General features: G+C 26.1%; 1 protein-coding gene across 1 annotated transcript in view; it reads right to left on the reverse strand.

Annotated features, from left to right (window-relative positions):
• Positions 1 to 25,033, reverse strand: part of LOC136071835 (major vault protein-like) — an 80,003-nt gene that overhangs the window by 564 nt on the left and 54,406 nt on the right. Inside the window, 20 exon segments of the mRNA XM_065797311.1 lie at positions 11,518 to 11,628; positions 11,702 to 11,782; positions 11,861 to 11,941; positions 12,135 to 12,199; positions 12,304 to 12,349; positions 12,543 to 12,632; positions 12,790 to 12,880; positions 12,996 to 13,092; positions 13,168 to 13,314; positions 18,255 to 18,342; positions 19,715 to 19,765; positions 19,841 to 19,920; positions 20,568 to 20,613; positions 20,712 to 20,762; positions 21,176 to 21,229; positions 21,311 to 21,395; positions 21,501 to 21,595; positions 21,781 to 21,841; positions 21,983 to 22,073; positions 23,454 to 23,555. Coding sequence (XP_065653383.1) covers positions 11,521 to 11,628; positions 11,702 to 11,782; positions 11,861 to 11,941; positions 12,135 to 12,199; positions 12,304 to 12,349; positions 12,543 to 12,632; positions 12,790 to 12,880; positions 12,996 to 13,092; positions 13,168 to 13,314; positions 18,255 to 18,342; positions 19,715 to 19,765; positions 19,841 to 19,920; positions 20,568 to 20,613; positions 20,712 to 20,762; positions 21,176 to 21,229; positions 21,311 to 21,395; positions 21,501 to 21,595; positions 21,781 to 21,841; positions 21,983 to 22,073; positions 23,454 to 23,555 — 1,610 coding nt within the window. The 3' untranslated portion in view covers positions 11,518 to 11,520.

Raw genomic sequence — 25,033 nt, forward strand, 5'->3', positions numbered from 1 at the left:
AGAACAAGATAATACTGAGGGGACGATTTGGTAATGCCGACCTTACTGGCAACCGGACGTTTGAAATCGGCATTTTTTGGCAGACCTCGTTTCAGTGTTGTTGTGGTGAAAATATTCTCGGGTTAAGCTATTCGTCATAGAAAACAGCGACAAAGCGTTACTTTTTTAAACATGATATTGTTAAGTTAAAAGTTACATTCATTATGTTTTGCCATAAACATTCGTTTTAAAACATATTAAAGGTTTTCATACTTTTAATATGGTAAGTGCTGTTGTTTTAAAACGATTAACAAGAAAAACTTATTCAACTCGCAAAAATTTTTTATTTGATTTAATTTATTGTTATTTAAACCTAAAAAATATATTAATAAAAATATATAAAAAAAACTTTTCAAAAACAACATTTTACAAAAACGTTTCAAAAACGGACTAAAAAGTAAAAAATAAACTAAATATAAATCATTCCAATTGGTGCCCAACATTTTCATTGACTTAAATGGATATTTCAGGTTGCGTACGTGAACAAAGTCCTTAGGTCCCGCGAAATAGTTTATTTTTTACTTTTTAGCCCGTTTTTAAAATGTCTTTTTTAAAAAGTTTTTTTTATATATTTTTTATTATTTAGTTTTTAGTTCATTTTTAAAATGTTGTTTTTAAAAAGTTTTTTTTATATACCGTAAAATCGCCTAAGTTCGGTCACTTAAGCTTTGAACATTTATTTATCACACATAAATAAAAAAAATTTTAATTTTTTTTCCTGAAACATACAGAAAATTATATTGATAATTGACATTGTAAAAATAAAAACATGAAAAATAAAAACTAGTACTCAATATTTAATTTAAAATGAAAACATCTACTTTGACCGAACTTTCAATACTATCTCTTAAGTTCGGCCGCTATATAAATACTAATAACGTAATAATTTTTAAATGTTGTTTTATTGTAAAATTATGATATAAATTCAGGTAATACCAGTAACTAAGGAGGACGTCGCCCCGGGCTCAAAAAAAAAAAAATTTTTATGCCACCAAAGAAAACAAGAACTAGCACATAAAAAAAGGCCTTTTTAAATATAAGTAGTAGTTAATTTTAATTTTTATTGTAATTAATCAACTATTTTATTACTTTGGTCATTATCACATTTTCCAATTCCACTGGTAAAATAATTAAAAAATATATTTTTCAATTAATTTAAAAAGGTTTTTTCAATTAATTTAAAAAGGTTTTTTAAATTAATAAAAAACACTACTTTGGTTTAAATGACCTTTGTATGTCTTTTGGCATTTCTTGCATGTATTGTTGACCATAGTAGAACAGCAAGATCCACAGAACCAATCGTCACAGGATTTGCAACGCACCCATAATTGTCGAGGAGCTGTTATTTAATCTCCAAAAAAAAATGTCACAAGCTTAATGTTTTTTAGAACTCAAGGAACCATCAGTTAATTTTGAAATTATGAACAAATTTGTTATTCAAATAAAATACCATGGTGTGTATCCATCATAAAAATGTCAAAATTTACTGTTAAATTTACAGGTCAAGTTACCGGTAAAGTTTACATTTGCAACACTTATCAACATTTCACAATATTACTGCTAATTGTCACCTTCGTTGTTTATCCGTGAATAACCGAAGTTAGGCTATTTCAAAATTTCAATAATTTTAATAAAAAAAGTAGTTAATTTTTAAAAGTTAATAACTTTTTTTTTGTAAATATAATTAATTTTGTGATTCTTAATAATACAAAGATTAAATATGATCATTTATTTTAATAATTTGCTTATTTTAGATTTTAATAGTATGCATTTTTTCAAACTGTTGTTTTGATGAAGAATTATTTCAGCAGATTAGATTTTAAAGTTTTTTTTTTGTTTTTTTTTATAGATTCATATTTACGAACTAATTACAAATATTATTTGAGAAAAAAAAGTTTGTAAAATTTGAAATAAGCATGCTTTTTTTATATTTTTTCTTAAATGACCGAAGTTACATGGTGGCCGAACTTATAGGCCGTATGCAGGTCTATCTGTTTCTTTTATCCCGTTGCTCAAGTTCGGGGTCGATGTTTTTACTAAATAAACTTGCGTGTTAACATTTAGTGAAACGAAAACATAAATGTTTACAATATTAAACACCATAGTTTACCTATAATAAGCATTTTTCTGTTCACCTTTAGTTCACGCATGTCGTGTTCGAGATTAATCGATAGAATAATTTTTTTTACATTTTGATAAATGTGTAAAATTAAGGAACGAATTTACCACAGCGTTTATTAAAAAACAAGCCTAAAATAAAGTTATGCAAAATATTACATTGAAAAAAATATATTATCAAAGTAAATGACGGAAGGTAAAATTTGCTTGATACATTTTAACAACGTTGTGAATCAAGATGACCTTGTCAAATTTTTTAGAGCTTCTTTTGATAGATTTTCGTCAGGCGTGAAAAAATTTAAATGGTAACCACAAAGAAGTATCTGTTAAAAGTTATTGTTATTTTAGCAAAGAAGATGAAGTACAACTTCAGCAACAACTTCTAGTTGTTTCAGATTCAATTAAGACCGATTTTTGGTATCATCGTTCATGTTATCAAAGATTTACAAATAAAATTATTTTAGAAAGGGTTTTAAAAAGAGTTGAAAAAAATAAGGATGAGCTGCGAATATCTTTACAACAGGACATCAATTTGGATTTACTAGAGTCTAATAAGCATTTTGATTTAAAAAGAAAAAGTAAAAGGTTGTTAACTTAATAAAAAAAAAATATCCAAGTCTGCAAAAGTATTACCAAGAATTTGTCTTATATGTAAGAAAGCGCAACTAAAATACTATGATCAAGTAATTCTGTTATTTATTAATATAAGTAAAAAATTGTATAAATAAAATAATAATATAATATAAATGTATAAAATAATTTATTAATATAATTAAAAAAGAGTGTATAAATAAAAATAAATAAATAAAAAGAGTGGTTTAATCTGTTAAAAAAATGATTTTATTACATTAGTTATACTTATATTTTTATTAGTTTGTTTTATTTAATGTTATGAATTATTTATATAGGTTTCTAAAAATATGGTATTCCAAAGTTTAACTCAAGCATAAACTTACAATGCCGGCAAGTTGTGACTTGCAGCTGAACATAAAAATGACGCAAATATTTTATTGGGAAAAGGGAGCAATGAGCAATGCTCTTCTAGAAATTGTTCTGCTATTGAAGTATGTTATCACGCACGTTGCTACAAAAGATATGTAAGATGTGTTCAAAATGACAATGTTACAAAATCAACAACTTCAAAAACTCTCATTTACAAAGTATCATATGATTTATTCTGCAAAGAAGTAATTATAGATCGTTTGTATAAAGAAAGTGAAATAGTTACCATGTCACGTTTATATCAGATATTTTTGCGATATATTAAAGATAATGAGGGGATAGATGCATCTTCTTATAGAAAACATAGATTTAAAGAACGACTACGTAAAGATTATCCAGATATATTATTCCATAGGCGCGAAACAAGAAATGAAAGTGAAATTGTTTTACATCACAAGCTTTCAGCTGGAAAAATTGCAGAAAACATGATTTTGAGTGATGATACAGTAACAACTGAATCAGATAGTGACACGGATAAATTAGGCAAAAAACTTGCTCATTACGAAAATTATTTGTTAAATATGTATAAAAGTGCTGTGAGTTTACATAATGAAATCCGAAACTGTGTATCATTTGAGTATGAGTGGCCAACAGCAAATGACTTTAATTTACAAAATTGCAAAAAAATGGTTCTAATTAATCTATTTAATCACTTATGTTGGATGTTAGGATTTTCTAATACAGTTCCTGTTCATAACACATACATTTTGTTATCAAAGGAGAAGGAACAATGTATTTTGAATATTTCACAGGATATTATTTATGCTGCATCAAGCAGTCAAAAACAAACAGTAAAATCTTTAGCTCTCAGAATGGCAACTCGTCAAATCACAGGTTCAAAAGAAATGATTGACATTTTAAATGGGTTTGGACATTCTGCATCCTATGATACAATAGTCAGACATGACACTGCATTAGCAACTTTAAATTCTACTACAGATCATGTGGTCCCTGCAGAATTGATTCCTTGTGTTCCTACAACATTAGTTTATGATAATCAAGATTATAGTGAAGAAATAAGGAATGGTAAAGGTCAAACCCATGTAGCAGCCGGTATATCTATACAGAGAGCTTCTGATACTTTAGTTGGAGCTACCAAAAATTAGCAGAGTTAAGCGTTCATTTAAATGGGATAAAAATGATCTACCTATTTTCAATCTGGGAAATAGATTATCTCCATCTTTAAGGGATGCATTGTTAGATATTAATATCACAGATTTGTTTTATCAACCTTTAGTAATAGCTGCTCCAAAAATCGATTTAGCTTACAATTTGTGTAAGTTGTCACAACTAAAACTGAAATTTTTTTAACCTGATTGGACGGGATTTAACACAATCTCACCTGTTATACCTACACTTTCTAAGATAACTTATCTTTCTATTATCGATTACCCTATTACTGAACTTAGTACAATAAATGAAATTTTACACCAAGGCATTGTTATTGTAGATAAACTAAATCTTCAGCATATAACAATGGTGTTTGATGAAGGTGTTTATTCAAAGATTAACCAAATTGTCTGTTTAATAATGTTCGCAACTAGAGAAAAAGTCTAGTCACTATTTGGAACACATCAGGCTGTCAAATTCTAAGTGAAAATGCAAAAAAGATTATTTTAGAGTGAGTGTTAAGCAAGTAATTATCAAAAGGACAAAAGTCCAGTTAGAAAGCTTATAATTTAGTGGTAAGAATGGGCAGAACTGATTTCCGTATGTATTTAACGATTAGGGTTTTTCTTGTATAACTTTGTATCTGAACCCCAAAAGAACCCAGTTACTTTAAGGAACACATACAGCTGTAAAAACGTGAGTGAGAAAGAAGTTATAATTTTATTGGAGTTAGTGTTAGTTAGACAATGATCAAAAAAGTTAGACAGGTGCCCAGTATAGGAGCATTCAGTGAAGTGGGGAAATTCTAGTCACTGATCATTTATATCTCTTATGCTATATGAAATGTATACCATTTTAGCGCAGATATTCAATTTATATATAGTTTATATCTAAATTTTGTTTATACTGCTTTATTGAAAATATTCACTCAATAGTTTATTAAGAAATTATAATTAATTTATATTATATTTGTTTATATTATGGTAGTTAAACTCTCTCAGTTTATATTAAATCATAATGTATATCCTTCAGGGGAAACATTTGTTTATAATTAATTATAATTTATACCGTTTAAATGGAGCTATTCGATTTATCTAATTTTATAAATGATTATGATCTATGCCGTTTTAGTGGATTTTGTTTTCCAAACATGTAAACCATTTTAGTAGAATTTTTCGTTTTATACTTTAGTTTATATTTAAATATACCCTTTATTATTATATATAACTTAAATTTATTTTAACTTATATTCATATTTAATTTATACTCTTTAAATGGAAATATTTGTTTTAAATTTATTACTGCTTTATCGCTTTTTACTTTGTTTAATTTTGATTATAATTGGGGAAATGTTCGTTTTATATTTATGTCTAAATCTTTTAAGTAATGTCTTTGACCGGAAATACTTGTTTTATACTTAGTAATATTTAATTATATTTTAAAACGGCATTATGGCGTGGTTAGTATTCAAAAATGTATACCGTACCATTGGAGTTATTTGTTTTTTACATAGTTTATATGTTATAATTTTATATACCTTTAATCTAAGAATATTGTTTTATACTAAGTAAATTTTTAATCACAATTTATTCCGTTAAAGCGAGGTTATTTTTTTAATATTTAGTTTTCATTTAACTCAGACTTTATACCGTTTTAAATCTAGTTTATGTACAGTTATAACTTATACCGCTTTCTTGGAGTAATACGCATTATACTTTGTTTATACAAATTAACTATTGATATCGTTATAGTGAAATTATTTGTTTTTAAAACTGTATACTCTCTAAGTGTAAGATAAAAGTGTTATACTTAGTTTATATACAAATATAATTTATAACGTTTTCATCAAGTAATTCGTATTATGATTACTTGATACTTAGTTAAAATAAAGTTGTAATTTATACCGTTATGGCGTAGCTATTCATTTAAAAATGTATACCATTTTAACGGTGTTGTTTGTATTTTTTTAAATGTATACCAATTTAATGGACTTTTATGTTTTATGCTTAGCTAACATTTAATTATAATTAATATCCTAGCACTGAAAATATTCGTTTAACACTTAGTTTATATTAAATAAGAATAAATGCCGTTAACATGGAGTTATTTGTTTTATACTAATGCAGATATAATTATAACTTAACCGTTTAGTTGATCCTTTTAGTAAACTTATATTATAAAAATATGCAGCTTTATAGCAAATAATACTTGTTAACATTTAGTTTATATTCACAATATATTTGTGTACCACCATACAAAACGAACTCGTCAACCTCAGACGAAAAATAGTAAACACCCAATTAAAACTATAAGAATCCATAAGATAAGTATACAAAAATTTTTTTTTTTTAAATTTACAAAAACCAGAACAACTGTTAATAACTGCCATTGTTGTGGTAATCACAATGTGATAAACTAATTAACACAATATTACAAAATAGCTTAATTTATTAAACATAAAGCACTACAATAAAGCAGATGTACCGCAAAAAACATCAAACCACACATTAATTATAATAGCGGAGTGTGCACATATTTACTTAAAGAAAGAGTATAAAAATATGTTATGTACTTATTTGTCTCTTAGGTCCCCGATGCACGACAAAACACATTAAAGAGAGTTTTTTAGGTAAATAAATTTAAGTTTACAAACTGCAAAGTTTAATTTTCAATTGAGTAAAACTAGTTTTAAACGGTTTGAAATATCATTTGTTTGTCGCAATGTTTTAGCAATTGTTTTTAGCAATGTACAGTACACTAAAAAAATGTGTGAATCCACACGAACAACCTCATCAACTAAGCGATAGGGCAATAATTATTTGAAAATATTCAGCCACACAAATAATAAATTCAAGCTGGGTATTAAATTAAGCATTTTTTATTCAAATTATTCTATTATTTTTAAAATGTCAATAAAATCCTTGTTCAGAAATGTTTCAAGATTTTCTGACAAAAACTCTAGTGTTTCATTCACTTCTGTCATCGTATCTTTCTTGTATCACCTGTTCTTGCTCTTTTCCTATCTCTTTTTCTTTTTTGGCTCTTTTTATAATTTCCTCATCTTGTAAAAAGGCTGCCAGGGATACTTTAATTTTTCTTTCTTTATAATTTTGTTTGACCGGTGTGCAGAGTGCCACAGTTGATAAACCAATTGATTGATTAAGCCGACTTTTTGCTGCTTTCCTAAAGTTTGAGCTAGGTCTTTTTTTACTTTTTATTTTAGGAAGTAAAATGGGGCCGTTGTCCTTAGTACAACCAATGGCTACCGAGTTTGTTTTAGGGGTGTTCTACAGAAAAATTGAAAATAAATGTTTTATATATTTCGTAATAATAAAAGTATAAATTTGTGAGATATAAGTATAATTTGTGAAAGAAGTATAAATTTGGCTCTAACGGTACTTTTGTTAAGTCTCCAAAATCAAAAACCAATGATCCAATAACCGATTCAATTCCAGAAGATAACGCCCTAATTTTAGATGCTATGGCACTTCTGCATAAGCTTGTTGATGTCCCAGATTCATATGGAGAGGTTGCCGACTTAGTTTTAAAAATTGTTATTTAACAAGCTCATTACCATAAATCATCTAGAGTAGATTTTGTTTCTGATCGTTATCCTTTGCAAAGTATAAAATATGCGGAACATTATAAAAGATCAACAGAAAGCGACATTTTGATCATTATCTATAGCAAAGATCAAAAAGTATACAGACCTTGGAAAAATGTCTAATAGAAAGAATAAGGAGACTTTTATTTCCTTTTTGTTTAATTGTTGGAAAGAAATTAATCCTATTTTGATTAATGGGCTGGATTTATATTTCACACACAAAGATAAATGTTATAGATTTACTTCTTTTGACAGTGAACCTTTGGTAGTGGAAGTAAATGATTTGAAATGCGATCACGAAGATGATACTAGACTTATGCTACATGTGCAACATGCTTCCAATACAAAGCAGAACATTATTGTTGAGTCCTCTGATACAGATGTGTTTGTTTTATGTACTTTTGTAAAATGTTACCAAAAATCGATCTGTACTTTTAGACTGGACAACACAACTTCAACAAATTATTTCCATTAATAATGTTGTTCATTATTGGAGTACTCAAACTTGCCTTTCTTTAGCAGGATTCCACGCCTTATCTGTTTGCAATTTTACTAGTGCGTTTTTTGGGAAAGGGAAAGTTTCGCTATTAAAACTGATGCAAAGTAGTGTAGTGCTTTTGGAAGCTTTTAGCGATTCGTAATAATTCGGGTAATAATTCGTTTGCAAAAGAAAAAACATGTACTGCACTAAAAAAGTTTATCTGCTACACATATGGTGAACGGAATACTGTTGATGTAAACAAAGCTCATTATCAACTCTTTAGGAAAGGAAAGTACGGAGAAGAATTTTGTCCTTTCAATAATGATGCCCTTGATAATCACATTAATCGGGCTAACTATGTGGCTTATATATGGAAAAAACGCTTGACACAGTGGATTAATTTTATGAGCCCAGTTGGTAATGGCTGGCAAATTATTAATCGTCAGATAAATATTTTATGGCTGAAGAACCACCAGTGTCTGATGTAATTCTTGATATTTTTAGCTGTGGTTGCAAAAGTGGATGCAAAACAAACCAATGTTCTTGCCATCAAGGAAGTTTAAATTGCTCAGAACTTTGCAAATGTACTAATTGCAAAAATAAGAAAATGAATTCAGATGAAAACACTGATTCGGATATAAGTGGCATAGAAAGCGAAAATGAAAGTGACAACAATGTAAATCCTTTCGAAGATAGTTTTTAAATGAGGGGGGTGGGTGTAAAATATATAGCCTTTGTCTTTTTTTTACCTATTTACCTATTATAACTCAATATTTGTTTATATAAGTGATTACAAATGAAAAATTATATTCATTTTCTTGAAAAAGTTTGTTTGTGCAATATGCGGCCCCTCTTACTTTGACCTTTCTGTTCCTCAATGAGTATTTCATTGTGTCATGAGGTTAAAGCTGTAAACATTTTTTTTTTACAACAAAACAGTTGTATTTTAGCTTTTAGAAAGGTTAAAAGTTAGGCACTAAGTATGAGCAACGAAACTTAATTTCTTGCCACATTTAGAGATACTTGCATACGGCCTATTAGGCGATATTACGGTATTTTTTATTATTATTTAATAGCGATTCTATTTATTTACGCTAAATTAAAACGCTAAATGTTTGTTGTTTATTGTTTGTTTAAATTAATTTTCTCAACGATTTCTTATATTTACGCTAAACTCTCAATGATTTCTTTTATTTAAGTCTGTTTTGTGTTGTTTGTTTTAATTACTTTTCTGAACGATTTTTTTACTGCTGACCTTGTGTTTGTTTTGCGCAGACACCAAATAAACAAACCGACAAGAAAGCAATTTAAATAAAATGTTGTAAAAAGAGTTATTAAAGGATAAAAAGTCATAATCATTTAATAATCCAACAAGTACTTAATCCAAAAAAAATGTGTAATGAACATTCTAAAGACGACTTCAAATTTAATGCCCGATGGGAACAAGAAAAATACATTTGCACTTTTTTCTTACTTATACTTGTAATTGATTTACTAATATTTATTTGAAAATAATTGCAAATAAATAATGGTTAACATTAATCAATTTAATTGATTTCGGATGATTTGTTTTAACGCTTTTATCTAGTATTTTAAACACAGAACCCTCGCAGTCAGAAAGTCATGTGATTATGCAAAATAACAATAGCGCAAATTGTTACCATCTTGGATGGGGGAAAACAAATGATTAGTTGAGTTAATAAAGCAGGAGAACTCGTACAAAAAAGTGATATAAAGAGTTTAAAAAAAGAAATGTTGGTTTATGAATACTTTGAAAAATTAAATTTTAACGCCGCAGAAAAGTATATAAAAAAACTTGCAGTCCTTGGAATCAACCGACGTCCACACAAGTTTCTTGCAAATACTTGGAAAAATGATCCAGCTGAACGGCCATGAGTACAATGTTTATAATTATTTAATAAAAAGTACTAAAATATTTTCTCTTGAGACTATAGATAGTTACGAAGTATTAGATGCTTATAAATATTTTGTCTTTGGCTAGATGCAGGAAGTTTTCCACACAACATTGAGCTCTGGTTTTGTTGTTTTGAAAACACAAGTTGCCTGACTTGTGCGTTCAAAACAACAAAACCATCTTAGTCACCAGAGGTCACTCAAAACCACAAATCCATCTTACAAAACATATATATATATATATATATATATATATATATATATATATATATATATATATATAAATTTATAAATATATAAATATATAAATATATAAATATATATATATATATATAAATATATATATATATGAATATATATATATATATATATTTTTTTTAATTTATTATATTATTTATATTTACATGTATATGTGAATCAAAAATTATCTAAAGACACAACAACTTTTAGGCATTTTAAAGACTTTTTTGTTAATGCCATTGTTTGCGTTTGAGAACAAAAGTTTATTTTCCCCCAACTAAAATGGTAGCTGTTTGCGGCAAAGATGATGACGTATTTCCAACTGTGAGGATTGGAGCATGTATAATTTATGAAAAAATTTTTTTTTAAATTATTAAACACTCTAATCAAACTTTTAAAGATATTCTTTGGATTAAAAGCGATATAGAAATTTAGAGTGGAGCCAAAAAACGAATTTGCTGACCAGACAATCATTTGAATCCAAAAGAACACGCATCAAACAGTTCTTGTCAGAAAACAATTAACGTCAAATGATGAAAACATCGAACGATAAAAAACAAACTGTTAAAGTAACATTTGTTTGTACTCTGCTGAGGATTTGTCATTGTTGCCTGAGAGAGATTTTTTATGAAAAACTAATAATCATAAAGAAAAATAAGTTTTTGATTTTTACTATCAAAAAAACTTTGTATCGATCAAAATCAAGGTCTGCCGAGGGCTGCATACATAAATACATACATACATACATACATACATACATACATACATACATACATACATACATACATAAATACATACATATGTGTATATATATATACATATATATATATATATATATATATATATATATATATATATATATATATATTAATATATATATATATATATAAATGCATATATATATATATATATATATACACATATATACATACATACATAAATATATATATATATATATATATACAAACACACATGTTATGTACATATGTGTATTAGATTAATAGAATACCTATTAACGGACAGGATAAATATTTCCATTTGGAGCTTGATAAAGGTTTATAGGGGTCTTCCCATCTGTGATTAATGTACTTTTTATACCAAGCCCTTGCAACATATTCATCTGAAAATAAGATTCTCATGACATTCTGCATCAAGCATAATTAAATTGTATACAGAATTTAGAAATAGAATACCTTTGCAACCATACCAGCATCAGCAATGATACGGACAACATCTGATCCAATAACATTTATCATAGCTGAAGACTTTTGTGTCTAAAATAAAAATAGTAAAAAAAAATAAAAATGAGTATTCATGTAAAATACTCCAATCAAATTCTTTATAATATGTACCTCAATATCAGCAAGTGATTTGGCTTTTTCAATTTCCATTTGGTTTACAGTCTTTATATAATCAATTTCAGCTTTTCGTTGCTAAAACAAAAAGTTATAAAGTTATAATAAAATAACAAATCAAAAACTACAACATAAAGAAAATGAAAGAATAAAAAATACTATCTTCATTCTTCATATAATGAAGATAATTACAAATAATTAAATGGAAGCAAGATTGTAACAAATATAGATGAGATCACAATGTAACAAATATATTTTGATGTAGAGCTACCTGCTCAAGCGAATGGAGTTTAGCTTCAGCTTCAATTGATTCTGCTTCTGTTCGTAGCTTAGCAACTAAAAACATTTTTTGTAAGTGTTTTCGAAAAATTAAAGTAGCAGTAAAAAAAAGAGCTGATTTTACATTTTTTAACATAAAACTTTTAAATAAATAAAAATACCTTCAATTGCGGTCTTTCCTTCAATTAAAGCTCTTTCTGCTAGCGCCTTAAAATATCAAATCAATAACTTTAAATAATATACTAATTATGTGAAAATGCAATGCTAAATTAAATTAGATTGAACAACCTTGCATAAGTCTAGTTTTGTCAAACAATAATTTTACATCATAGAACATATCATAAAACACAAAACAAAATTTTTATGTCCAACATGTTATATGAAAAAAATATATTAGTACTTTAGCTTCAGCAATAGCTTGACCACTTGACTCAACAGCTGCTGTTACTGCTCTAAGTTCATACAACCTTCTGCGTTCTTCTTCGGCTGCCTATTAAGAAAACTGTAATGCTCATAACCTTACCAAAATGTTTGTACTAATAAATTTAACTAAATCTTATTTCTATTTATTATTACTCCTTTATTATTAAATAACTTTTTTTTTAATGAATTTATTGAATTAGCAAGTCAAATAAAATACTTCACACCTTTTCATTGAATAAACGGTTCTTATCTAAGTTTCCTTTTGCTGTTTGTTCATGTCTCGCTGCTTCATGTACAGCTGATCGCTCAATAGATCTGTTAGAAAATGTAACATTTATACAGTTTACCAGCTTTGCTTCTAATACTATTGTAAAATCATAATTCATTCTAACTTTTAATAAACTACTGATGATATATAGGTAAACCGTACTGAGTAGAGATCTCAATTGCTAACTGTACAGATTTCAATAAACTATCCCGCATGTGAGCATCCACCGGCTCAATACTTTGAACATCAATGTTTGTGACTTTCTGTAATGTAAAAAAAATTTTTATTGCAAAATCTGTTAACATAAACTTTTAATAAAGTTTACAATGTAAACATACCAGTCCATTTTCACTAAAGTAAAGTGCATGACGCACATTCCCTTCATCATCAAAACCAAAAACTGCTTCTTTAACGATTCTTGTTGAATAACGATGAAACTCATCAAATGATGTCCGAGCTACTTGACCTCGAATACGACTTGCTAATATAGTTAAAAAATAATTTTTTAATTAACATTTATCAATCAAAAAATTTTACAATCATCAAATACTTTTTTAATAAACCATAAAAATGAAATTATCGTAGATCCTGAGCATTTCTAAAAATGATAAAAAAAAATCAAACATTATCATAACTTATTAGAATATCAGATGATCGACAACTAAAAAAAGTAATATCATAGCTATAAAATTATAAAGGAAACAAAAATATATAATTTTATATATATTTATATATATATATATATATATATATATATATATATATATATATATATATATATATACATATATATATATATAAGTGTTTTTGTTTGTAGAATCAATTGCATCTTGTGATAAGAAGTTCTAATCATCTACCACTCTATTTGTTAAACAGTAAAACCTGCATATATTTTTAGTAAATTCTCAATGAAGCCTTTTATTGTGACAATTTCTGGACATGTGGCTGCAAAATCTCAAAAGCTCCCTAAATCTTATATATTCAATTGAATTTGATATTTTAAATATTTCTATCATGTCACCCCTTCTTCTCCTTTCTTGTAATGTTGGTAAACCTAATATTTTTATCCTTTCTTCATAACAGATGCCTTTCAGTGTTTCAATCCTAGTCGATCTACACTGTACATTTTCCAGTCTATTAATATCTTAATACAATATAGGCTTCAATACTGATGCTGCATATTTGAGCCATGGCCTAATAATTAACTTATATAACAACTTTAATTTTTACAACATCAAGATATTTAAGTGTATGTTTCATAAAACCTAGTGTTTAATTAGCTTTATTTGCAACACTAATAAAATTTCATTGGCAATTGCTGACATGATTTTAGTATCATCTGCAATTCTAATTTATTTAGTATATTATTATTTAAACCATTTATATAAATTACAAATAGTATAGGGCCAAGAACTGAACCCTAAGGTACTTCATTTGTACTCCATTTGTAACTTCTTTTCAACATGAAATAAGCTCACCCAAAGCAACTCTTTGTTTTATATTACTAAGGAATGTTTTACACCATTGTAAAATATAAGAGTGAAAACCATAACCATAAAGCTTATAACATAACATACATAGATAAAGAAATCGAATCAAAAGGTAACATAAAGATAAAATACATAGATAAAGAAATTGAATCAAAAGCTTTTGCAAAGTCCAAAAATATGATATCGATATTATTACCATCTTTGATTTCTCTTGTAATAAAATCAAGTCTCTAGCAAATTTGAACAACAATGTTTACTATTAACAAATCTGTGCTATTCACTTGCTCATAATTTATTAAAAGTCAATTAGTTCATCACAACATTGCAAATAAATTTCCCCATAATTTTATCTATTGATGTTAATGATATTGACCAATAGTTTGAAGGATCTAATTTGTTTCCTTTTTTGAACAGTGGAGTTATGCTTGCAATTAACCATATATATGTGTGTATACACACACACACACACACACACACACACAGATATATATATATATATATATATATATATATATATATATATATATATATATATATATATATATATATATATATATATATATATATATATATATATATATATAATACGCACATTTATATATGGGGCATTAATTGCACACTGATCATATTGAAATAGGAAGCTGCAGGGCTTTTAGTACATACATTGACTGAGGGCTTATTTAGGAAAATAAGGGCCTTTAATTAAGGCAAAAATAAAAAAAAATTATTTTTTCTTCTTTTTCTGAAAAATTTAAGTGTAAAAAAAATTTTAGGAAATTGTAACCTTGTATAAATATAGAAGGTTTTTTAAAACTAAACTTTGACAAGTAATTTTAGGGAAATAAGAAGCTTTATAGTTATTATGAAAGCAAAACTAATCAAGAATAAACAAAAAAGTTACCTTAATTAACCTTAATTGTTAAAAACTTAACAAAAATTTAATCAATAAAAATATTTAACATGATATTTTTAGCATTAAATTTTGAAGATAAAACTTTTTAATATAAACTGGGACCACCTTTAGCTTTTATAACTTTAGATAATTTTGCATTGACCTAACTAATTTCTGTTGTCTGAGTAAATTTGAGTTACAGCTTCTTTGAGCATGATTTTAAGCTCTCTTTTTTAAAAAAAAGCACCATATGCCAGTTTTTTGATTCAGAATAGACCACAGGTGTTCAATTGAATTGAGATATAAATTTTGAGCTGGCCATTCAAGGTACTCAACCTGCTTCTGGATAAAAAACTACTATGCTTTCTTTAATAATAGGGTGATGGTATTTTCTTGGGAGATAAAATGTTCTTCCATTATTTCAGTGACAGTATATATTAACTTCACAGTATTTCAGTCTAGGCAAAAAGACTGTCTAAGAATGTTGACATAAGCCTCAGAGTCATTAATAAACTCCAGCTTTCCTGTTCCTTTCTAAGTCATTGATTACCGCATTATATTACAGCGGTGTACACTGGATTTTTAGATTTTTTGACACTTACAGGCATTGTCTAAACTCCAAACTTTTGTATGTTTATGCTTATATCAAAAAGGAATGTTTTACAAAGAATTGTGGTGATTGGAGCTTGGGAACAAAAAACCCTAATTTTTTGGCCCACCCAGCCCTTAACATGGGAGCAACAGGTTCATAAAATATTTTCTTTACTATTTTTATCTAAATTTACATTCATCAACAAATTTCAAGTTTCATGCAATAATCTCTTATTTTTCAAAAACTATGACCATATAAAGTTTTAACCCCCCTCAATTTGACGGGGCTGTAAACACTGCAGGTTCATAAAAATTGAACACTAAGAGTGAACACCAAGTGTGACCTAGATAAACTTTCAACTAATCAGTTTCTTTTAGAATAATAACAGAATGTTAACATATTTCTTAGCAAATGCAAGCCTTCAGTCTTAATAGGCTCTTTCAATGGTTTTTTGAAAAGGAACTCTTAGAACTTTTGCAAAAAAAGTTCATTAATATAGTTTTTATTTTCACCATTTAAAATCTAAATTTGCTGTTAGAATAATCATAAGAGTATTTACTTTTTTTTCTGTAAAAAAACCTGACAAAGTAATAATTAATAATAAATTTCTCTGCTCGTATACTTGTGTGTGTATATAGAAGTCATGTAAAAGCTGTGCATCATCAATTGAATGCTCCAATAATATCCTAAATTAGGCTCACCCAACTAAGTGGAAAACTGATGCCACATCGAAAATTTTATTATTACTAATTTATTATCTATTAACATCTATTTATTCTATTAATTCTAAAAGTCTATTTATTAATCTATTATTTTACCAATATTTATATTAACATGGTCTAAAACTAGTTTCTCTTATTAAAAAACATTATTTAATATTGTCTAATTGTTTATTCTATCATATCTAGTCATTCTATTTGTTCACCTGATTGTATCTATAACTATAATAATATATTATTATAATCTATTATTTACATTATTACTTATCTAATAATTCTAATTATCTTATATTATCTTCATTAATTGATTGATGTGTCAATTTCTTAAATCATTAATGCATCTAAATTGAAAATAAAAATTACAAAACACTACACAACTTTTTTTTAGAAAAATTTCCTGCATTTTATTAATATTATTATAATTATAATAACAACATTAACAACAACAATAAAAATAATAGTTATTGTTCTTTAAAGGCCATCTTAATTTCGTTTAATATATAATATAACTATTTATTATTCAATTATTATTATTTGAAAAAAAAGTTATTGATAGAATAAATTATAATATACTTACTTTTATATAAATACTTGTTAACATGATGTTTTAAGTTAATAATAACATAAAACATGAGGCTGATAAAGTAAACACTAATTTATTCTATAAATATAGTTTTTTTCAATGAATAATTATAAAAAAAATTATTTCAGCTGCTAATTGTTGAAGTCATTTTTCAATCTTAGAGGTTAGAAGTCTTTGCACTGCAAAGACACTGCAAAGTTTTTAGCATGATTTTGAGTTTGTTGCATTAGGCAGGTTTCTTAATTTTTTTTAAATTGGGGTCATTTTTTTTCATATGCGCAAACATAATTTGCCACCAACTAGTTTTGATATACTTACCAGCATCATCATTCATACCAAAATTTTGAGTGTCAAAATAGTTACAATATTCTCTAAAGATTCCTGAATAGTCCTTTTTTAAAAATTGCTTTCTGATTTTAGTGACATTTTTTAGTGGCATTTTCCCAACTGATATTATATTTGCAAGCTTTGCAATGTTCAGCCAATTCCGAGTCTGTCAATTTTTTCAGTAAATATTAAATGATACTGTTTTATTCTGGTCTTTATCAAACTGCATGTTTCACCTATATACAATGATTCACATTCACATGAAACAAAATAAACACTTTTTTTTGCAACTTTGATTGTTTACAAGAGCAGAGAATTTACATTAAATTAGAATTAAATAATGACTTGAAATTTGCTGTAAAAATTGTTTTGTTCTTTGTTATTGAAACGTTTAAAATTTGAAAAGTTTCAAGTTTTTTATTTCGAAAGTTTTTGAAAGATTCTTGTTTTAATTTTATACTAAGGCTTGATCCAAATTAAAGTAATAATTACAATTCTAAGTTATAGTTGATAATGTTATAAAAATCCTGTAAAATGCTCTTTATTTTCTAATTTATTAAGTCATTAAACAGTAAATGTTTAATGACTTGATAAATCTCAAAAATATTCTAACATTGGTTTTTTATCGTCATACAATAATAACTTTTTTAAACTAAAAAACAGTTATATTTGTACAATCTGAAAACAGTTTTTATAGTTAAAAGTGTTTATAATAAATATTGCATAAATATATATGCATAATTATGTATGCTGCACATGAAAATAAATAAGTTGCTTAAATATTGTTTTAATAAATAATAAACAAATAATAAAGATACCAATTGATTTAGTTGCAAAACCAATGTAGTCAGGTACTGAAAATATTTTTGCTTCAGATACTTTGTTACCAATTTCAACCTATATATATATATATATATATATATATATATATATATATATATATATATATATATATATATATATATATATATATATATATATATATATATATATATATATATATATATATATATATATATATATATATATATATATATATATATATACACAATATGCACAACATATAAACACATAATAAAAACACATAGTAAAATATAATTACACATAATGTACTTTTATATGCGCACATAAATACACGCAAATAAAAACACATGCATGCAATGCATAGACACATACTTACATATATATATATATATATATATATATATATATATATATATATATATATATATATATATATATATATATATATATATATATATATATATATATATATATACATATATATATATATATATACATATATATATATATATATACATATATATACACAGTAAACTCCCGATATTTCAAACCTCCAAGGGACCAAGAAATTAGTTGGAGTTAGAGAATGTTGGAGTTATTGGGAGCATAATTCTTAAAATAAAGGTTCAACGGGGATTCAAAAATAATTTGAGTTACTGGAAGTTCGAGTTATTGAGGATTCAAGATAATGGGAGTTAACTGTATATAAAAAGTAAAGGGTATGCTAAGAAAAATATCAATAAAATTAATCTAAAGAGTTTTTATTTCTTAAAAATGATTTATTCAATTGTACAACTTTTATTTAAAAATTTAGCACTAGAAGCCTTTCATAGTTTCATCAGTAGTGCTATTATAATAGCAAATAACTGATAACAAATAGTGTAGAAAACAAAAACAACTAGTTATTATTGCAACTTTAGTGAATTTGAGTCATCAAAATAACAATAAATTACTATAATAACTTTTTGTAATAAATAAATTTGGGTATAAAAATGCTTATGTGAAAAAAAAGGGTAGAGACTCAAATACCAACAGTAGTTATATATAAAATTAGCTAAAGTTAGCATAAAAATAATAGTAACTCTTATGCAAAACAAAATGGTATGCAACATCCAGTACACAAAACAACAACTAGAACAAAAACACTATTCAAAAATTTACATTACTAAATAAATAACATTTTTACTCGTATTTTTATTTGTTTTACAAATATCACAAAAATGGTGTAATATTTGATTTTTATTAGTAAATTTCAAAATCACAAATGAAATATGGTGTGGCTCTCAATTTAGAACTCTATTTAAATTTTATAAATGTATATATATATTTATCTCTATATAAATCTTATAAATTTATAAGACTCAAAATAAGAATATTATAAGAATATGTTTGTAAATTTAAAATTTTAAAACAAAAGATGTTAACAGTATACATATAAAAGAATGTCTTTTTACAATGTTATCTCCTCATGTTTGTTATTTGCAGCATACTTTACGGATAAACGAGCATGATCTTATGTCTCAACCTATTAAAAGATTTAGAATATTTATAAAGCACATACTTAGACAGTGAAATAGTAATAACAATAACCATAACTTGCCTCAATAACATCGGTAATATAATCAGGTCCAAGCATTATAGCAAGAGATTTTAATGCCCCTTCTTTTTTCGGTTTTCCAGCTTGAAAAAATATAATTTTTTATTAAGTTGTAAAATAATCAAATAATTTAATAATGTTTGAATATATGTTTCTTATATATGTTTTTTTATTATAAGTGCTTTGGTTTTGTATGTGATTTTTGTTTTACATTTTTTTTACAGTATTTAATAAAAAAACTTTCTTTTTTAACTCTTTTAACATTTCTTTATGAAATGAAACTTGGAGATGACTTTTTAGATTTCACAAACAAACAAAAAAAAAAAAAAAAACTATTTTAGCTACAAATTAGGTAAAACAAACTAAAAGCAATAATCCCTAGGAACAAAATCTTTCAGATATTTTCCATAAAAAAAAACTTAAAAGCACACAAAAAACCTTTTACTATTTAGGTTTATTTTACAATAATTTGAAAATGGTTGTTTTTCAATGTTTTTCTTAAATGTATTATTTCTAAAGGAGCACACTGTCTCACTGAAATGTTCAGAAATAATATTCAAAAAAAAAATAATTTGATAATCCTAAACAATCGATTAGATTTATTTATTTGATTTAAATATACTGTTTGGTCAATTTACAAATTATGTTACATCAAAAGAGTATTTAAAAATTTTAAATGAAAAATTTAACTTTTTTTTATTTTTAAAATAAATGTTATTGAACCATTCACCACTTATATTTAAAATATTGAAGTCCTCTGAAGGTTCCAAAACAACCTGTTAGAAATTAAAATAACAAAGAAAATTTTGTTTTGGATTTTTGTTTCTCAAAAAATTATTATTTATTGTGATAAAAAAATATTTAAATGGCTTACAAGATTTGGACCAAATACCACACGAGCTGTTTGTTTTTGGTGATCAAAAACCTGTCAAAAATGTAGATTAGTTAAAAAAACATTGCATATCCTGTAAAATTTGAAATCAATCTCTTTTGCAAATAACATGGTATTTTTTGTTTTGTTTTAATGCTATTTAAATTCCATTAAAATTTCAATCAGATAATGTTAATTGTAAACTTTGTCAGTGTGATGTAATTTAAGCACAAACTATACATTTTATAAGTTTAAACATACAAATAAATAGTGGCACCTACATTAAAACACAAAACAATTAAAGTTTCTGTTTCATGTTTTTTTTTTTGTAGTTAACAATATGCACATTTATATAGAATATAATTAATCGTTGTAAAGCTGTATATAGCTAAATCATAAACATTAAAACCTCATATTTTTTTTCAGTAACAAATTCATGCACAGTCTAGTTTGCTTTCTAACATTACCTGTACTGCAGCATTTGGAGGAACTCGATAAGTTACTATTCTTGTTTTATCTCGCTAAAATGCAAAGTAAAAAAAACAGTAGCAAATTATTTTTTGAACTTTTTAAAATTACTTTAAAATTTTATTAAAAACTACCTTTTCATTAGCATACACTGGGTCTACTGAAGACTCAAAGTAAGCTAGTTTCCGAATATCTTCATCCCCCCAACAACCGCCATTCCTTAAAATATTCCAAGAAAAAGAATGTTTATATAGTTGTTGTTTTTATTAATTTCTTTATCAATTTGATATAACTAAAATTAAAAATTTAAACTTATCAACTTACGCTAACATTTTGACAGTCAAAGGGGACAATTCTTTAGCCCATAAAGTTTCTGTTTCAGTTAATAAATATGATATAGGGCCCAGGACAGTAAATACCTATAGCAAAAAGTAAAAAGGAAACAGTAACAAAAGCAAATGCCAAATCTGTATTATAAAAATTGTATAGATCTAAAAACTTTAAAACAAAAAAATCATTACACTTAACTATTAAAAAAAAAACGTAAGAACTCTAAAAGTGTATTTAATATAATAATTTAAACAATAATTTGAAAACAATAAACCTTTCCATTCTTCTGATCCTGAACATAAATACCTTCGTTCTTTGCCAGTGCAATAGGTGTTCTAAATAATTAGAGACACATTATCATTAACTAGCATCAAAGTTTTTAATTTTTAAAAAATACTCTAAAATTTTAAAAATATGCTCTAAAATTTTAAACATCTAAAATTGCATAACAAAAGTATAAATAAAAAGTATAAAACCTTTTAAGCTTAACATCTACTTCGACTGGTGGAATGTAAACTTGGGATCCACGTATCATCCATAAATCTCCTGGTTTTCGTTGGATGGGGGCTGTGTAATTAAGAATATACATTTTTTAAATGTTTTAAATTATTTATACTTATATCTTTATCTTGTCCCTAAACAGGATTGTTTTTAAATCATTGGTTTAAATAACTGGGAGAAATGCTTTGAAATGAAATGATTTATTACTAAATTATAAACAATTAAATTGCCTCTAAACTACTAACACAGCAACTTAACTATTAATTTTATCAAATGAAATAAAAATCTAGCAAAGATATTAAAGCTCAAAAAACTACTAGGAAATATTTTTATAAAGAACACCACTTTTCCATCTCTACCTTTTGCTTGTTACAACATTACTTTTTCACAACACAGTAGTGCAAAAGTAATGCTGTTGTAACAAGCAAAAGGTAGAGATAATCAAATACTTACATTTTTTACAGTTACAAATAAACAGTTAAAAACTTTATGAAAAGATGCGTAAAACCATACTATACACATCTGTTTTTGCTACGCTTTTATTGTCAGTATTACCAATATGCAACTACTAGCTAGCAACTCTAGTTCTCAAACTCACTCTCGCTTGACTTGTCATTCAAAGTTTTGTTCTTTTACTGAATCTGTCCTTGCATGCTCTAAAAACTTTTATTCACCTAGTGTTTTTCCTTGCACTTCAAGCCTTTGGAACTCACTCTCATTTTCATGTTTTCCTGAGTCATACAACTTTCAACTTTTCAACCTTCAACTTATCAACCCTTTTCTTCTCTTTAACTCTATTCTTTGTTTTCTAGTAACTCCCAGCTTAATAGGGGTTGCTTGTAGCCTTGTTGGAAGTGAATCAGAACTTCCAAAAAACAAATATAAAAAATATCCAAACATCCATTAACATTAAAATACACACATTAACATCACATTAACTGTTTCAGCTTTTTCACTGTTTCAGCCATGTCAGTGTAAGTAAAATTTATTTTCTTAGTTTTTACTGTTTAATTTAATTTTAACTGTTCTTGTACAGTGGAAGTGTCACAGGGTTGAGAGAGGATTGGTAACACATTAATGCCATCATCATCATCATCATCATCACCATCATTATCATCATTATCATCATCATTATCAACCATCATCATTATAATCATCATCATCATCATCGCCTCATGTTTATAGAACATAATACCAAAAATATCTAAAAAAAAACTAACCTACAAAAATACAACACTTAAGCCTTGACTAGTAACACCTGCCAACTTAAAATTTTAACAAGGACAGGGTTTGATAAAAAAACCAAATTTAGCTTGGCCAGTCTGATAATTTACAAATTTTTATTTAATTCAATGAAACATTAACTATCAGAAAATATCAGTACAAAAACATACAAACAAGTTAACTATTTGATGACATTATATTATAGTTAAAAACAAAACTTACGATTTACAGAAAAGTCTTCAAATTCTGCAGCAGCAGACAAGATAAGTGCTTCATCGTATTCAAGTAGATATGCATTTTGAATACCATTTTCAAGTTCCTCTCCTAATTATTTAAGAAATTTACCATTTTGATTATGCAATATATCTAGCTTTCAAGTTTATTACACAATTATGCATATATGTAAAAATATATATATATATATATATATATATATATATATATATATATATATATATATATATATATATACATATATATATATATATATATATATATATATATATATATATATATATATATATATATATATATATATATATATATATATAATATATATATACATATATATATATATACATATATATATACATATATACATATATATTTATATATATATATATATATATATATATATTTTAAGTAAGAAACATCAAAGTTTTATTATAAAGTATAATGTTTTGTCAATAACTATTATTATCAATGCTGCTATTACTAAGAATATCATGTTTGATTTTCATTTTAGTACTTTGTTGCACCGCTTTTTGCTTTTACAACTGCTTCTACATGTCTTGGCGTGCTTTTTACAAGCTTTTGACACGATGTCAGCACTAATTGAATTCCAAGTTTCACCAAGAATCTCAAAAAATTCTTTTCTATTTGTTTGTTTTCAAAAAAGAATTTTAGATTTTAAAATTGCTCACAGATTTTCAATGGGTTTAAGATCTGGACTAGGGTTTCCAACAACTGTTAACAGAAACCGTAAAACAGCTGTTTTTTAACCAAAATCAGAAAACAGGAAACAGACGTTTTTTTGCTACCTATATTCCTGTTTTTGATTTTTATCTTAATATTTTTTTCTAACAGAAAATTGAATAAAATTAAAAAAATTTAAAATAACAGTTTAATTTTTGAACGATATCTGGATTTTTAAAATGGAATAAAGTATGAATTAAACTTAAAATTATTTGTTTTTTGAAGCGAGTATAACAATTGTTATGAAACCAATTCCCTATGGACAATCTTTTCTAATACTCTTTTAGAATAATCATTAAAAATTGCAACACAAGCAGTTCCCTGTACAGAATTACATGAAAAACTCTACAATAATTGCAAAAGGATATAGAAGGTGTTTGCAATCGCTGCAATTATGTCATTAAGTGCTCTGGAGGATCTACCACAAGCTTAAAGGCTTACTTAAAATTGAAGCATGAAATTGATTGGTCTCAAACTGAAATAATTGCTTCAGAACAAGTTTTAGCAGAAAAGAAACCTAAAACAATGGTTGATTTTGTTTAACATAAGAGCTTAAATGACATAGTTTCTGACATGGACACAGACAGAATATCCATTAGAGCTATCACCAGAAATCAGTTTATTTGCAATGCAATCAAAAAAGAAGGATATCAACTTCCAAAAAATGAGAGCAATGAAGGTAATGAAGTTTATCAACACTGATTTTCATTACATGAAAAATCAGATGGTTTCAGAAATTGTTTCAAAAATTGGGATGGGAAGAAAATTCAGTATGTGTTGACAAGTATACAATTGTTTGGAATAAATCTGCATTGTAGTGAAGAAAA

The sequence above is a fragment of the Hydra vulgaris genome, chromosome 05 (genome assembly GCF_038396675.1).
Source record: "Hydra vulgaris chromosome 05, alternate assembly HydraT2T_AEP".
Classification (NCBI taxonomy): Eukaryota; Metazoa; Cnidaria; class Hydrozoa; order Anthoathecata; family Hydridae; genus Hydra; species Hydra vulgaris.